Raw genomic sequence first — 17,543 nt, forward strand, 5'->3', positions numbered from 1 at the left:
GAAAACCAATATGTCTTTGCTACAGTTGAATGCATTCATGACAGTTTGTATGACACATCGAATGACTTCTTGAAAAAGCTAGTCAGCCGATGACACATCTAAACTTAGTCTTTTGTATCAATTCAGACCAACATGAGTCGAAAAGGTTGTAATGTACCTGCAATTTTCTTCGAGTTCCAACTGATGGTAACCTTTATTTGAAAATCTCTTTATTTGTTTTAACACAAGGCACATGCATCATGACCTTACCCCCTCCACTGTCCGAGGACGAACAAATATGCATTTTCATTGTAAATCTCATCATGTAGGTCCTGTAGATGGTAACCTTTATTCAAATCAACATGAGGAAAGACCTTTATACCATTTAATTGCGTTATGTCAGCAATGTGTGGACCTGGATGTAGTTCTCCTTCAACTGCCTTATTTGCCAGACGCATTTCAACACATATGCATACAGCTCCTTCACTGTTCTTTTTGGGCACTACCACTATGAGAGAAACCCATGGTGTCGGACCAGTATAACGCTTAATGATATTATGCATAAATAACAATTCAAGCTCCTTTTCTACAGCATCTTGTAAATATAAAGCAATTCATCTAGGTCAACAACAGTACGGACATTCTCAATAATATGAAGCTTTACAAGCTTTACTTTCATAGTCTTAAGGTTTCCTAAACTAAGAAACAATGAAGTGAATTGACTTACTGTTTTGTGGTGTGCATTCATGTTGTAGTTTTCAGTAGTTGTTGTGAAACAGAGTAGGCAGGCACTTGATGATGTACCCTGAATCACATGGATGGGTGCTTTCACCCTCGTTTTCTTGAATTTCATGGTCACTACAAATAAACCTTGACTTTTTAAGGGGGTTGATGCAGTCCATGTGTAAACTTTGTTTTTTGTTGGCATAAGTTGCGGTAATGGAGACAATTCATTATATTTCTTCTCAGGAATATTGTTTATCGAAACACCATTGTCAATGATGAAAGATATCGAACAACCATTTACCTTCAGTGTAATCTTTGGACAATGATTGAATGACGTTGTTGCTTTGGCATCTCCACTTTTATTTAACTAACATTTCCATCCTATGCGGCCAATCGAACATGCACACTCTTTTCGGAGGTACACATCGGCATGGCACATGCATATTCTTCACTTTCAATTGATACCGATACAGAAGAACTGTTTGACGATGATTTTGATCAAAATCTACTTAGTTTAATGTTGATTTGTCTTGACTGACGTCGCCGCTTGGCCTTGTGGGTGCTGCAACAAATGTTGCTTCAGGGACGCTCTGGCCACCATTTTGTCTTCACACCAAGACGCACATGCTTTTTCATTTGCTGTGCAAACCATCACAAAATGGTTCCTTCCCACAGCCTTTACACAGCTACCCAATGGTGGGATATTTACCTTCGCAGGTAAATGAAAACCCACATCTAAAACACAACTTTTTACATGTTGACATCACCTTGTATCCTTCAGTCTTTTGCTTTGGCATACTTTTCACATTCATAACGGATTCATTCTGGGCACCACCGGGCTCTGTGTCAGCAGCTTGTCTATTGGCACGCTCTTCAGCTCTGGCAGCCATTAACACTCACTCCAGACTAAGAGTGTCTCTCAGCATTCATGGTCTGAATCTGATCTGACAAGCATCCATCAATAACTCTAAGATGTATAGCTTCTTCATCATTAAATTCATTGAACGAACAGTGATTGAGGAGTGTGTTGAATCTCTCCACGAAATTCACCAATGGTTTCACCAACTTTGTCGTTCTTGACTGAAAATGGTTTCAGGGACGCAGCAGCGTCGTAGACTGGTGTGGAACTTGATGACACTGCTTAGGGATCACAATGACTTGGTTTATGCAACTCATCTGTGAGGCCTTGCGATGTGCTGGCTTCTGAATAAAAAAATTTTTGTATTATGAAAGGTATCACTGACACACACAGCCGATTGCCTACAACCCTGGGGCCGGCAGCGTTTATACATAAGGCACATCACAAGGCTACTTTGCCCACATCCCGGAGGTCAGGCTTCGCCATTCTTAAGAGTTGCAGTTTTGGGTGATATACAAGGCGAGACTGCTGCGCTTCAGTATCTTGAATGAATATTAAAAGTAAGATTATTTTTAATTTTTTTTATAACAAACAAACAAGGAGGTGTCAGTTCAGCCAGTCGCTGTCAGGACTCTTACTTGTTGCGCAACAACTCGACAATGGAGCTCTGTACCTGTCGCCCATCCAGCCTGATTCCCTCCCGCCACTATCATGTCTGCCCACTAATTTCCGCCCTCTGTTCCAACCCGATCTCTCAATCCAAACTCAGCATTTTCCCCAGCTTGTAGTGCGCATCTTGGTCCATAATCTAGCCATGTCCTCTATGAGGCTGGGGTATTGGTTTCCACTTCTACTCCTGCCGCTGTTTCCGCAACCGTACCCTCTCCCCTGCCTTTCAGGTATGTGGTATATAGCCCCCAGAAGTTCTTCGGCCTGCTCCACAGTGGGAGCAGTTCGCTGAAGACTGCGTGCAACAGTAAAGGACATCGTGTGACCACTGTCACTGTGGGCAAGGGACCCCTTAACCAACACATTGCCACTCTATGTTTTGCCATCAGTAGGCCTAAGTCAACCAGTCTACGAGCTGCCTTCGGGAGTTTTTTTTTTAGAGTAGCACAGCAACGCCACCGCCGGGTCAGGAGGTATCTCCAATTCAGCTATAGTGCTGATCTCATGAAATATATTTTCCCAGAATCGAAAGACACCTGGGCAGCCCCACGCTAAATGTATGAAATCCGCTGTTGGTGAACGACATGTGTCACAGGTTGCATCCTCGCTCAGTCCATACCTGTGTAGTCTCTCTAGTGTGTAGTACACTCTATTAATATATTTGAAATGTATCAGTCTGTGTTTGCCGTGCAGTGATATTCGCTTCGTGTTGGTGCAACAGTAGGACCACATGGCATCATCAATTGTTATGTCCAAGTCACGTTGCCAGGCCAGCCTTGCCTTGGTGTACTGGTTAGCTCTCTGGGACATTGCCAATTTATAAATATTGGAGCCAAGTTTGCGGGAAGATTTAATTTTAATTAGATATGATAGTTCTTGTATCTCAGGGGGTTCGTCTAAGTCGTCCCCCAGTTGTTGGCGGAGCGCACTGTGCACTCTGTGGAACTGGAAGCGTTGCAGTGGAGTGGGTGCTTCTGTAGTGATCGTGACTTTGTCCCATGTTTTGGCGACGCCTTCTGAAAACAGGTCCCCCACTTTGTGAATACCCAGCGCTTGCAGCGCCTGTACGACCCCTTTGTTGCTGCAGGGGAACAGCCAGACCAGACTGCCCAATCTATTGGCATTTACGGGGAATATAACAGTGCCCCTGCTTGCTGGTGTAATAAGCTGTGCCAGGCATGCCGTGTCGAGTTTAGGGAGTCCAAGAACCCAGTTCTGCGATCTTCCGGCTCAAAGATGATGGCAGGGAGGGGGAGTGGGTCAGCAAACAACCTCTCAAGTCTAAGGTATGATATGTTATCAGCGCCTTGAATCCAACTATCTGCTTGCGCAGCTCTACAATACAGCTCTAGATCGGGTGCACCCAGTCCCCCCAGGTGGTATGGCAATGTGAGAACCCGCCATTGAACACGTGCCTGCTTGCAGGCCCAAGCTAGCCTAACTAAAGATTTATTTAGCCTGGCAAAAAAGGAGCGCGGTAGTACTATTGGCATATTTGTAAATAGGAAGAGGAATCTAGGGAGCACTACCATCTTCATGATGGAGACCCTACCGATTAACGACAGCTGTAGCCCAATCCAGGTTTCGACGTCGTCCTCTAGTTTGGCTACCGCAGTCCCATAATTCTTGCGAAAAACGATTTCCGAATCAGTATGTAATCTGATGCCGAGGTACCTGACCGAGTCGTCGGACCACAGCAGTGAGTACTCCATCTCAAATTGTGAAGTGGACGGAGTGAGCGGGAAGGCTATGGATTTAGTCCAATTGACCTTCAACCCAGAGAGTGCACCATAGTGTGCCACCTCTCGCAAGACCGGGGAGAGATTGTTTTCGGGATTTCTCACAAAGCAGGGTATCCTCCGCGTACGTTGACACCACGATTTCGTAGGTAGGAAATCTCACACCTCTATGGCCGTGATATTCCCCGAGCGTGCACGCCAAGGGCTCAGCGACCAATGCATATAGCATCGGTGACAAAGGGCAAACCTGCCGGGTAGCCCTGGCGAAGGAAATGAAGTCTTGGACCAGGTTCCCCAGTCTGATGCAGAGGGGCCATTGTATAACACCCCGAGGAGTTGCAAAAAGACAGGGCCAAGTCCCATTCTGGTCAGCACTTGCCGCATAAAGGGCCACTCTACCGAGTCGAAAGCCTTCTCTGTATCCAAAGAAGACCGCGCTAGCCTTCGTATCTGGTCGCACATGCTGCATTGTGCCGAAGACCGTACGTAGATTATAAGTGAGGTTTCTATCAGGCACAAACCCTGCCTGTTCTGGGGCACTAAGTTCCAGGGTCAAAAGGACCAGTCGGTTAGCCAGAATTTTCGCGAACAACTTAGTGTCCACATTAAGCAAGGAAAGCGGTCTATACGATCCACATTCCTCCCGTGGTTTACCTGGTTTGGGAATAGCGACCAAGATAGCTTCCCTCATCGTTTGCGGCATCTGTCCCGTAACGCACGTCTCTATGAAGGTCTTATAAAAGTTCACTGTGAGGCCATCCGTCCCTGGGGCGCTATACGCCCTCATTCCAGTCAGTGCTTCAAGTATCTGGTCTTTTTCAATGGGAAGTGAAAGGAACTCTCTGTGCGGGTTTGATAGAAAGGGCAACTTAATATGTTCCAAGTAATCTAGTATTTCCCCATCCATATCCAGCAGGCGTGAGGCGTACAGGTCCGAATAGTATTGTTTAAATCTATTGGCGAAATCTACTTAGTCAGTTAGTAGGTCACCCTCTTCCGATCGGATTGCAGTGATTAAAGTCTTGTGACGTTTGGCTTTCAGCAAGTTAGCCAGCACAGATCCCGGCCTATCTCCCTCCCAAAACGCGCGCGCTGTGGCATATTTCCCCAGATGCTTCACTTCACTGTCCGCTGCCTCCTGATACTCCTCCAATAATTCCTTCATTCTGTCTGTGGTCTCCCCGTCTGCCCCGGACGCCCGACGAGTTTCCAAGTCACCCAGTTTGCGCTCCAAAGTCGACAGTCTCTGGCGGATGTCGCGAAGTACGCCTGAGTGTTTAGCCATGGCCACCCCCCTAATGTATACTTTGAAAGCCTCCCATACCATCTGGATACTATCTACAGACCCAATATTACTAGCAAAAAAAAATTCTATAGCTTCTGCTATCGTTTCTTTAAAGAGAGGGTCCAACAGTGAGTAAGGAGGGAAACGCCATATGAATGGAGGGATTGTCTTCTTGGGGGTGGACAAGTCAGCAGGAGTGGAGAGTGGTCCGACAGTGTGCGCGGCAGGACCTGACATGCACGGATCTGGGACATGAGAGATGTCGATGCGAGCCAATAGTCAATGCGTGTGTGAAGGTTATAGTAGGCAAAGTAGTGTGTGAAACCACCATCCAGCGGGTGGAGCTTCCTCCATACATCAGTGAGTTCTTCGCTAATCATAACTCTTTCTATAGCTCTGACCGCCATCGCCGGCCTTCTTACCGGCCCCCTGATCTATCTAAGCTCGGGTTCCTGACAAGGTTGAAGTCACCACCGCAAAGCATATGTGTCGCCCCACATCCGTTCACCGGGTTAGCCAATGTAGCAAAGAACTCCGGGCAGTCGTAGTTAGGGCCTTATATGTTAACCAGTAGCAGATCCAATCCCCCTCCCTGACATCTGGAGATCACGAACCTGCCACCTGCGTCTGCCGCCAGCTCTCGCAACGTGTATTCAGATCTGGGGTTAACCCATGTCATTACTCCTCTAGCATGAGTAGTGAAACCTGCGGCATAAACATTACCCACAAGGCCCCTGGAGCACATCATTGGACTCTGCAGCAGGGCAACATCTATATTATGTCGGTTTAGATAGTTCAGCACTTTGCGTAGTTTGCGATGGTCATTCAGACCCCTCACATTCCACGACAGCGCTCTGAGGGAATCTATAGGTCTCTGGTCAATAGCCCCCCCCCTAGTCGTAACCATCCCGTCTGTCATGCGTCTCATAGCGTCCTGAGTCCTGTGGCTGATATATGTGCTGTACCTCATAAAACAGCACGGCTGACCTCCCCTCTGTCCTGGTAATTTAACAGTTTTGCTATGATTGGGCGTGGCGGGGCTCCCGGCGGGGGTCGGGGCCCTAAGGAATGGTGTGCCCTTTCCACCACGAACACGTTCAAGAACACCTCTGCACCCAGAAGGTCGACCAGCCGCTTCTCCACGAAACGTTCCATGTTGCCCATTTGTGTAGTCTCCGGCAGGCCCGTAATCCGCAAGTTACAGCATCTTGAGCGGGCCTCCAAGTCTTCCGCTTTTTCCTGCAGCACCCGCATAATCCTTCCGAGCTATTTATGGTCCGAATCCAGTGTTGTCTGCGCCTCTTCAATTTCCGTGAGTCGCCGATCAGACATATCTAGCCTCTCCGCATGCTTATCCAGCCTTTCCCCCATTTTGTCCATCCGATATGAGAGGGCGTCGATTTTCGTGCCCAGGGATGAGATGCCGCTCTGCAATCCCATTTTCCATAGATAACAGCAAACTACGGATATCCGGCTCTTCTTCCATAGGAGTTGGGGGCCGATTAGTCGCCTGCGAGGCAGAGTCATGCGACTTAGAGCGTGTTTGTTCGAAGGATAGCTTGGGCTGTTCTACCCATTGTCTTCCCTTGTGTGAGGGAGTTGCTCAAAGACTGTTGTGTGCTTCCGCTCTGGGAGTGAGCGGGCAAAGACTAGGCCGCGAGATCCCACTCAGGTAGCAATTGTGGCATTTCAATCCGGCAGGCGGGACGTGGTGTCTGTCAGTAGCACCATCGAGTATTCCAGCTACAAGGGGCGACACTAGTTGTTGCTGGTGTCACTTCTTTTTCTTGCTGCATCTCCACTACGTAAGAGGCCAGCCAGCAGAGCAATGCCAGCCCTGGTCACCTCTTGGGGCAGCCAGATCTGTATTGCAGTTTTCCCCTTGTGCTGCACTGTGCGAGGTCCACCCCACTCTGCTAGCATTTCGGGGGTTCGCCGTTATGCCTCCAAGGCATGCTGTAGTCGGTAGGTATGGTGCCACCTCCACCGGAATCCCCACTGCCGCAGCATCCGCGGCCCGGCCAAACCTGTACCGTCGGACCTCGTCTCTGATGACCAGATGTCCCCAAAGGTGCAACTCTCATTGCAGCGTCATCAAAGTCATTGCTGTCAGCGCCGGCCCCACCACACTCTGTGAACCTGTAGGGCCCGTATCTCACGTAATCCCTTGTGGTGGCCGGTGCACGTGAGTTTTCTGGCTGCACGTACCACAGCTACTCCGCTTGGCTGCAGTTCCTTGCCCATGCCGCCTGCCTGATGGTCTCCACAGGAATAATGCAACCCCAGCCGAGGAACCCCCCGTTGAGGACTCCGCCGCACAGCCGGGCCGCGTCCCTCAGTACTGTGTCTTTCAGATGCCCGCTGCCAGCGCTGACTTCCACGGCACTCAATTAAGCCTCGGTGGGCCCACCCAATGTGTGCTCCTGTGGCAGCTGGCGCTCACGTTCCCTCTGGAAGCACACATAATGGCGGCACCGCTCGTCCTCCAGACTCTGCCCGTATCGCCTGGGCTGTGAGCTGCTGTCTGCCCCCCCCCCCCTCCCTTTGAACTCTTCCGTTCAAGCGCCCCCGCTGCTCATTACCTCCACTGCGGGCCGCCTCGGTGTTTCTTGCTACGGCCCGGCTGCCTCACTCGCGCCGGGGGGGGGGGGGGGGGGGGGGGTGGTGGAGGGGGGTGGACTCCTCTTGGTGTCTGTCCTCAAACCTTGCAGCGCTCTCTCATACTCCTTCCCTGAGCGGGCCGCGGTTCCGTCAGCGCCCCCGTGGGGTCACGCAGGCGTCCGAGCGACTCAGGCCCTCGAGGTGTAGGGGACCGGCTCGTCTCCGCATGCACGGGGACGCAGCTCCGCCCCGCGGTCACTCCAGCTGGGGGGGTCAGTGGCCCAGCGCTCCGCCCGCTGATCATCGCGGTATCTTCGGACAGGGGGGGGGGGGTCCGGGTGGGTCAGGGTCAAATTTCCAGGATGCGACGGCCTTCCGACGATCGGATGTCGGTCTGTAGCTCGCTTTTCAGTGGTGGGAGACCAGATAATTGCAGGATTATTGATCGGTGTTAAGGAGCTCAAGGCTTAGGCGGCCATTTTCGTCGCGAGCCAAGCTCCGCCCCTGGATCATCTTTAATGATAGCTGGAAACATGAATTTCTACGCTGCCATCTGAAAAATGCCACTATTCCAAGAGTCGCTCTCAACTCTTTATTCTTGGAAGACCTGTGAAGTTGTTCTGAGCCCCACTCAGGAGTTTTGGTGGCTGGCCACTTCTTGCATGGAGGGCTCGGTAAGCACAACCTTGGGCACATCTTCTTGAGCCATTTCACAGAGTGCAGCAGTACGATTCTCTTTAATGATTTGGGTATGTTATTTATTTATTCTTTTATAAACCTACATTTGCACTTTGACACCTGGTTTATCTTACCTTCCAGTGCTTCTATTCTCAGTGTTCTTTTATAATTTTTGATGATCACTGTCAGTTCTTTGAAAATCTGTTCAGCAGTAACACTCTGTATAACTTTATCTTGTGTGGCAGCATGGTACCTTTACATATGGCCTGACCAGCAGGTTCTCGGCCAGCGACGTGTAGACTCTCTGTAATGCTTTTGTTGTCTCAAACGGCTTCACAGCGGCTGAAGCTGCGCTTTGACTCCGCATGGATTAATAATTGATTCTGTACTTTGACTGCACACGTGGCACGTAGGAGCAGTTTGCTTGGACCATGGCAAACTCTCTGGGAGAGAGCAGTCTATCTTCGGGTTACTTATCCCCTAACTCGTCACAAATTGTAGTGTCTTATCCAGCCTTGAAACCCGCTAATGATTACGCGACACATGGATTTTAGTATTACGTCTTTATTCGTCTGGGTGTAACTGCGAACTCAACATGCTAAATCAGCTTTCATTGCATTCTACTCTAACACTTATGTCACAGTTCTACAGAGTCCATCAGGAGCCATATTATAGTCTTTATTCTCGGCTCTCGGATGCTGGAGTATTGTCATTTAGACTTGGGTGTGGCTGTTAAGTAATTTCTTTAAATAGGATTATTTGGTACCTATGTTGCTAATGGAGTAGCTGAATAATAAGGATTATGCTGGCTCCAGAAGACTCTGGCAGGATCAAGCCTAGGTTTCTGAGTCATTTTAGGCCCAGGAGGGGGCTAAACGCCCCCCACTCATGCAAAGTTAACATTGCCCCCCTCTCTCCCTGGGCCACTCAGGAGGGTGTTAAAAGACACTCTTTATTAAATTTGCACAGATTTGCGGACCCTCTGCGAATCTGAAAAAAAAAATTTTTTAAAACCTTTCTTGGTCCCCCAGCAGGCCTAGGGGGTCCGGGTATCCCTACCCTGCCCACTTAAATATTTTTTTTTCCTTTTTGGTAAGACTTGGGACTGAGTCCCGGGTCATAAGATGGCTGCAACTACTTCATGGATTATGTGGTGGCAGCCAATCAGATCTCAGCTTCAGGTCTGTCGGCATCATGGAGGCTCCGTGGACCTAGCTATACAACGTTTTTGAGCATTAATTGCTCAAAGATTACTGAAAAGATTTACACCGAATCATAAAAAGCACTCTTTATGGACCAAGATCTAGCTTTCTGCTAAATTTGGTGTAAATCCGTTCAGTTGTTTGGGCTGTAGCATTGTTTAAAATTCCCATGGATAAATGCGTTTTGGGACCCTCACTTTTTCTCTGCCCCCACATGGCAGATAACCCAACATTTTCCATGAGCTAACTATTCAAAAAGTCGCACTTTTTGTTAACTTTGTTTGGAACCTTTCGTAGAGGTTTGTCAAACAGTGCCAAAGTTATTAACAATAGAAAAAAGGCATTTCCTATGGAAATACGATTCTAACTCTACCCAATACGATTGCCACTGGGTAACAGGCATGCAACTTCTATTCATGAATTCTCAACATTGATAGACAAAAAAAAAAAAATAATAATAATCAGGAAAAATACACAGAGAAGTGTTAGGGAAGCCACCAAAAAACATGGAGCGCAAATTACTTTGAACTAACACAAAAGTTATTTTCAAATTCAAAATCAGCTTTATTCGGTGCAACAAATCTCACCACAAAAGTTATCATTTTATCAATTTTCCAGAAGGATGAATGAATAGTCTGTCTAGTAATATTTGCATTCAAGACCTTCAAATTACACAAACATCCCTGCAGCAGATACATTCTTCCACTGAGGCATACTATTAAATAGTAGAAAGGTACTACTTCTTATGCAGTACAAGCAGAACCAAAAGGCCCGATCGGCACCTAAACTTCCAGGGCTCACAAGTCCTCCACATTTACTCACTCAACTACCAAATTGCTTATTTGGACTGCTCTCTCTCCATAATCAAGTCTCAGATACCTTCTCAAGTTTCCATTTGTTTGCAAGCTTTTAATCCCTCATCCCTGAATGCACAATTTTCTGAGTGGGTGGGTGTGGAGCATTGCGTCAAGTAACTAAAATCCTCTGGGTTGTAAAAAACCCAAGCGCTACTAAAAATCTGAGCTTTCTACATCAGTCAACCAGTTTCAGCGACTCAGTTTTGATTGGGGAAGAACAAGGCCCATCTGCATATGTAAATAAGTAAGGTGGTCACAGGTGGTCTCCTGATTGGTGTGGGTTAGGCCCCTTGAGTATTGGCGTGCCCCATCTCAAACTTCATTAACAGTATACCGCATACAGAAAATTCATTGATTGTGAAGTTTACCAAGCCAAAGAAGGTGCAGCAAAACCAAAGGGTGGTGTGTCTCTTGCCATTGCTACTGAAAGTGTAGAAATTATTTGCAAAATTCTGATGGTGGAGGTGCTATAATTCTCAGACTCGTTTATTAGTTTGCAGTTTCAAAAATGACCTTGATGCGTTCTTCCTCTGCAGCCCAAATCCTTTAAAATGTCCAGTATAAAAATGTTTTGTCTAGTCTGGTTAATTTCAGAAATCGACGCAAACTGAAACAGCTGCCATAAGGACAACCATTAATACTGTGACAGGAGAAATAATGGACATGAAGAATACGGTATTCTTCTAAAGTAAATAGTAAAAGGCCTATTGAGTCTAACAAATTCTGATTTCGGAAATAGTGTGCCAACCGAAATACTTTCCCCTATTGCTGCCCTACAATAGAATATTACCTCAATAACGTACTAGGAAACTGCTTCTCAAAATATTGGTCAAAGACTTAGCAAACAAAGGTATGTGGTCTATATCATCTTAACTCCTCAACTGGGATTCCTAAATTAGCGGGACACCATTTTGCCAATCTTTTTACTTCATAAATCGGTATTTTCACTGGTGGTAATCCAACTGGTTCACCTAAAATCAGATAAAATGCACCTCAAAGAAACCAATAATTTCTTACATTAAAGTTGAAGACCGAAAACATGTTGTCCTGCTGATGTGGAGGGATCTGGCAACCCTATTCCTAGTATTGCAAAACAGAGGCAAAGCCAGCACTGGGCAGCCGGCCATCTTGGAGTACAGCTCATGGAGAGCAGCAATTTTGATTAATTGCCTCCAGTGCTCCGAATCCAGTGTTGGTACCATCAAACGTTGAGATCGCTTTATAGACTGGTGGGAACCCATTTTCAGAGTTATTCTCAAGGTATATATTATAATAACTGAACACATATGACACACTGAAATAGTTGTAAAATCCAAGATCACAAAATTAAAAGATACACAATGGTGTTATTTTTGGACACTGGGCCAAAATGGGAGGTAAGTCCCAAATGCAGAAGCTACCTTTTTGCTGTGCTTTATCCCTCAATCGGGGGGGGGGGGGGGTTGTGTTACTATGCATCATGCCTCACTTTAAACAGTTACTGAATGTCTTGCACAATTTTAACAAGATATTTAGCAGAAGCGTTTTACTAGTGGTGAGGTTGTAGTGTCTTTGCATGCTGTTGTACGATTTTACATTTTTCACTGAAATGGTAATATTTCATTACACAAGTGGTTTTACACGTAAATTGATAGGTGTTGATTCCGAGTCATGCATGTGGAATTAGCACCTCCCATGGGTATAAGTTTCACCAGGTGCAGAAATTCACCAGGTGAAACTGAATGCTTATCTGCACACATTTGCCACTTGCTACAAAAAAATGTGTGGAGTCCAGGATTCACATACATTACAGAGCCCAGTATTTGTAGGATCAATGTAGTTCTGCATTATGGGCCATCGTGTGATGAGGCTGTGAAAAAGGCCAGAACTGGTAGTAGTGGCTTCAATATTGCCACCTTCTGTTACCGGTCATGTCATAACAACTGCAATGATGCAGTCGAACAGCGTGATGTATGGAAAGCTGGTGTCAGCATAGGGGAGCTGTATGCGCTACACTCTTAATCAGCGCAAATATGTAATAAGGGAAATGAATGGAACTCTACATCAATGATACATTTATCATTACTCCTATGTCAGAATACAATAAGTGTAGACCTTACATTCTATCAGTTTAACATAAAAATAGCATCTATTTCAATCATGGAAATATGAAATGAGAGCAGGTTTTAACAGCCCTGTCAGCCCAAATAAACGTTTGTTTCCAAATTCTTTGTTTCCACCACACTTAACGTTAAAAAGAAAAAAATGGACTTCGCTTCTGGTTATATTTCTCTTGCTGCGGATATGATTTTAAAATAAATGTAATATTTACTTTAAGTCAGCAGAAGTTCTTGACAGGTGTCTTACAAGCAAAGTACTCAAGCCTCTCACGCAGAACTCATAGAAAGAAGGATCAGTAATTTGTCAGATACTGCCTGCCAATTAACTTTGTGTGATAACACGGAACAAATGCTGCTAGAAATCAAAACACAAGCATCTTTAATCTTTAGTTTGCCATAAACTGCAAGGTGGCCTGGTGATGCTGCAGCACCTCTCACATCCCCAGCCCCAGGGCCAGAGCAATGGCCAGCTTCATAAGGGACCAGCTGCTCCCCGAGTGAGCGGTTAATGGATCCTTAAATAGAAAAGAATACGTGCATGATTTTATAAGTACATCCGGGGACTACAACAACAGGACAATGTATGTATGCATGCATTACTGCGAAATTAAAAGAATCAGCACGAGATCGATAGACAGACCTCGGCACCATCACTGGACCAAGAGCGATCTCTTCTGCAGACGCAGTTCATCATTTCTCGACAGACCCGAACTTCCAGTCAGGGCGAGGAGGTGCCCCTTTAATTCGAGCGGCGGCTCGTCTCTTGGCTGCACAGACATGGGCGGGGAGGGAGGGTCGGTGACTCAGAGCTCCCACTTTCCTGCAGTTGGCAGGCGAACAAGAACGCGTTGAGGCGGAGCAGCCCGTTCCAGTGTGCAGAGGCAGACGGAGAGGAAAACGCTGCTTCGCCCCGGGATCCAGCAAAGGCCTTCGGCGACCCCTCAGAGACGGCCTTACGACCACCACCAACTCAGTCAAAATGTTCCTCGTGAAGAATGTTCTCGGAGGACTATCAAAAGGTGGCCAGGCAGGTGGCATCATGAACGTAATTGGAGGGCTGATACCCGGCCAGGGTGGCAGCAGTGGTGGAGGTGGCGGTGGAGGTGGCCAGGCAGGTGGCATCATGAACGTAATTGGAGGGCTGATACCCGGCCAGGGTGGCAGCAGTGGTGGAGGTGGCGGTGGCAGCAGTGCTGGTGGTGGTAGTGGAGGTGGTGGTGGTTTTGGTGGTGCCAGTGGCATTCTCGGAGGAATTATAAACATCATCAGTGACGCAGCAGCAAGCTACAACCCTGAGCCCCCACCGCCTGCTCGCAGCAATTTTACCAATGTGGAAGCCAATGAAAGCCCGGAGGTCCGCCAGTTCCGCCGGCTCTTCCTGCAACTGGCCGGGGAGGACATGGAGGTTTGCCCAACAGAGCTGATGAACATCCTGAACAAGGTGGTTACTCGACACCAAGACCTGAGGACCGAAGGCTTTAGCCTGGACTCATGCCGTAGCATGGTGGCCGTCATGGACACTGATGGCACAGGGAAGCTGGGCTTTGACCAGTTCAAGTACCTTTGGAACAACATCAAGAAGTGGCAGTGCGTGTTCAAAAGTTTCGACCACAATCAGGAAGGCTTCATCAGGAGTTCCGAAATACCAGCAGCCCTGCAGGCAGCTGGGTTTCAGCTCAATGAGCAACTGCAACATCTGCTGGTCCGCCGTTATGCAGACGATGATGGAAATGTCAACTTTGATAACTTTATCAGCAGCATGGTCCGGCTGGATGCCATGTTTCGTGCCTTTAAGGCTCTGGATAGAGATATGGATGGGCAGATCAGCGTCAGTCAAGAGGACTGGCTCAAGATGACTATGTATTCTTGAGGACAAGAGGTGGGGAGGCTAATGTTTCGGTGAGGTGGAACCTTAACTTGTTATCTTTGGGCTGTTTGGAGCCTTGCCTTACAAAATCTATATTGTATTTAGTACTTCCCATAGGTCCATAGAACCCAATGTTAACTGCTGATGCCTCAGATATGAAACACAATGTAAATCTGCAGCTGTATCTCATTTTTTTTCAATTAGGCTGAGGGCCCTGCAGTATGGGTGTTATATCGCCAACAAGAAACTGTCCTTATTTCATGTTCCTTTCTAAAGTTATAAAAGCTTCTCCAAGATAAACTGTTAAACTTCCTTGCAAAACAGATATCTTTCTGCCAAGTTAAAAATAAATGTGCAGATATAACCTATCAAACAAATTCTATACCGTATCCAAATTGAATATTTTAGTTATCGAAATGTTCTTTAGTGTACATAATTATTATTTTTTTTTTAACAATTATACTGTTAGTATGTGGTTTTCTGTTTACCTTTATTTTAATGGCAAACTAGATTAACATTATAGGTAAGATTGTTACCTTAGACGCTTCATAATAACCCATTTCAAATGTAAACGGTGAAAAACATTTTGGAAAATAAAACTCAGCGGTGCAATTTAAACGAAAAGCAAGTGGCTGTTCCTTTGTGCATATGGTCAGCGGAGCATCCACAAACAAAAACGCTTTATTTTTCCATAAACCTTTCGCTCTGGAACAGATCATGTCCCAGTGCCGACTGTGCCACACCCATGAGAAATTTCGAGCATACAGAATGGAAATATAAACTGCAGCGAAACAGGAGCTCAGTAGAGCCCAAACAATAGCAATGCAAGGTGATGCGATGTCGTGCTTAAGTTGTGCAGGTGGTGGGCAACGGCAATCATTTCTGGAGAGCAGGACTTATGCTTTTTATTACTAGAATTTAACCCAGGGTAAGATGCAGAAAATCTAAAAACGCAGAAAACAGCAGAAAGAAAAAAATAAGAAAAGACTGAGAAAGAGAGAAAGCAGGGTTGCAAAAGAATCTGCAAGAGTGAGATAAAGACGAATTGTAGGTCGGTGGAAGAAAGAGGCAGGAGGAGAAATCAAGGAAAGGTAGCCTTGGTAATCGGTAACCCTGACATTCGGCACTGGGCTCCTAGGGTAACCTTTAAGCCCTTGTACTAGTTATAGACATTAAGAACTGGGGATGCAATGTAGAGTCTATAGCGCCCTAGACATGGCTTCAAAGTACGAATGTAAACAAACCGAAATCCCGGCATGCCAACCGTTTAGGTATTTCTTCCCAAAAAAAAGTAATTGCGTTGCACTCAGTTTCAACTGGACCACAACATTAGTGACTCATTTTGCAATGAGCCAGGCTCTGAGCTCCCTAAAAGTATCAGGCCAGGGTTGGACTGGTATTAAAAATCGGCCCGGGTGCGCTAATAAAAAATGGCCCACATTTGCATTTTGCCTTTTCACAAAACACTGCTTCGGCGAAATTTTATTTTAAAAAAAGGGCGGGGGGGTGGGTGTTAAAAAAAAAACAAAAAACTGCACGGATTAGTTTACACTGGTGAAACACACCTGTAAACAAGTGAGGCCACTTTTGCTCAGGCCCCTTACCCCGCTCAATGTATATGTGTATATATTATATATATACATATATATTTTTTTTTTAAAGGGCAGCCCAGTGAGAGAAAGGGAGTGACACCTCTGCCCGTTGGAAAAAGGGGGGTAATGGACGCCCATCTGCCTCCAGGAAGGCCACTCAGGCACCCACTGGGCCGCTGGCGGCATCCAACAACGCAGAAACCATCCAAATCGGCCCCCCAGGCTGCTCAAAAAAGCAGCCCACTGCTGGAAGTTGGATACCGGCCCCTCGGGCATTGCCCGAGTGCCCGCGCTACCAATCCGACGCTGTATCAGGATTCAAGACATGCAAGTTGCTGAGGGTGTCCAATACAGAGGGATCGTGGGCTCAACCACAGATTTTAAGCATACAACTTCACTAAATTATCTAGTTAACTACGTAAATGAGTTCTTTTTGGGGCAAATCTATGTAAAAATGTTTTACATGGATATACTGAAACATTGTTTGGGTTTGGCCATCCTGAAACTCCACTGAGCACCCCTATGATAGACTGTGTTAATAAGGTGGTATTAAGTGTAGCCTATGACTGGCTATAGCACAACTGAGTAATGCTACACACACATGGCCCTCGAAATCTCCAATGGGAAGGAGGCATGACAAGTGTGGGAGGGCCAGGTATATGCATGGGGAGGAGGGGGACAAACCAAAAATCAACAAATGGTTTCGGGAGATTTTTTGTTAAACATTGTCCAATTTTGACCACATTAACAAAATACAGTTAAGTAGTACCTTTGATAACTTGGTTCTAATCAATACTGTTGCCGCTGCAGAGTATTTATCTTTGACACTGGCGTGCAGCCAATCTGGGGCCGCTGAACATTTCCTCCTCTTGCAACATGATAGACCTGTAGTGGCCACTGTTCCAGTCTCCAGGCCATTCCCTGTGCACAGTGGCGCACAGCTGAGCCATAGGTGTGGTGTTCTCATCTGCAGGCGATTCCGCCAGCAGCTACAGTGGCCGGGCTTTATTGGGTTAAGCCATTTCCTGTGGGCAGCACAAGCAGCGGGTTATTCCTAGGGCATGTCTGAAGTGTGTAAGTAATTAAACGTGGGTGTTAATGGTTAGGGAGCCCACCAAATCAAGCACAATTGAGGATTTTTGTAGGTTCTCACTCATAACAATAACACCCACTTAGTAGAAATTATTTCAGCAACAGTACTGGTCTCAATCAAAACCTTTAGTTCATAGAAGTGAGGTTATAATCATGAATAAATATTTCGCAAATTTCACAGAAATGACATTGTATGTGGTATTTGCATGGAAGTATGTGATATATGTATACTGCGAACCTAGCCAAAAAGACAGTGGAGCTGTGTACAGGGGCAAAGGAACGCTTATACTCGACAAGT

General features: G+C 46.5%; 2 protein-coding genes across 2 annotated transcripts in view; one reads left to right on the forward strand and one right to left on the reverse strand.

Annotated features, from left to right (window-relative positions):
• SVBP (small vasohibin binding protein) overlaps nt 1-17,543 on the reverse strand; it is a 79,222-nt gene that overhangs the window by 24,033 nt on the left and 37,646 nt on the right. The window lies entirely within an intron of this gene.
• LOC146867286 (calpain small subunit 2-like) lies at nt 13,514-15,185 on the forward strand. The gene has a single exon (XM_085604016.1). It carries the CDS (start codon nt 13,674-13,676, stop codon nt 14,562-14,564), a length of 891 nt encoding a protein of 296 aa, XP_085460142.1. The 5' UTR covers nt 13,514-13,673; the 3' UTR covers nt 14,565-15,185.

This window comes from Triturus cristatus, chromosome 1_2 (assembly GCF_964204655.1).
Source record: "Triturus cristatus chromosome 1_2, aTriCri1.1, whole genome shotgun sequence".
Taxonomy (NCBI): Eukaryota; Metazoa; Chordata; class Amphibia; order Caudata; family Salamandridae; genus Triturus; species Triturus cristatus.

What these genes read in the sequence shown, in the direction of transcription:
- LOC146867286 (XM_085604016.1), top strand. Translation starts at nt 13,674, where the DNA reads ATGTTCCTCGTGAAGAATGTTCTCGGAGGACTATCAAAAGGTGGCCAG.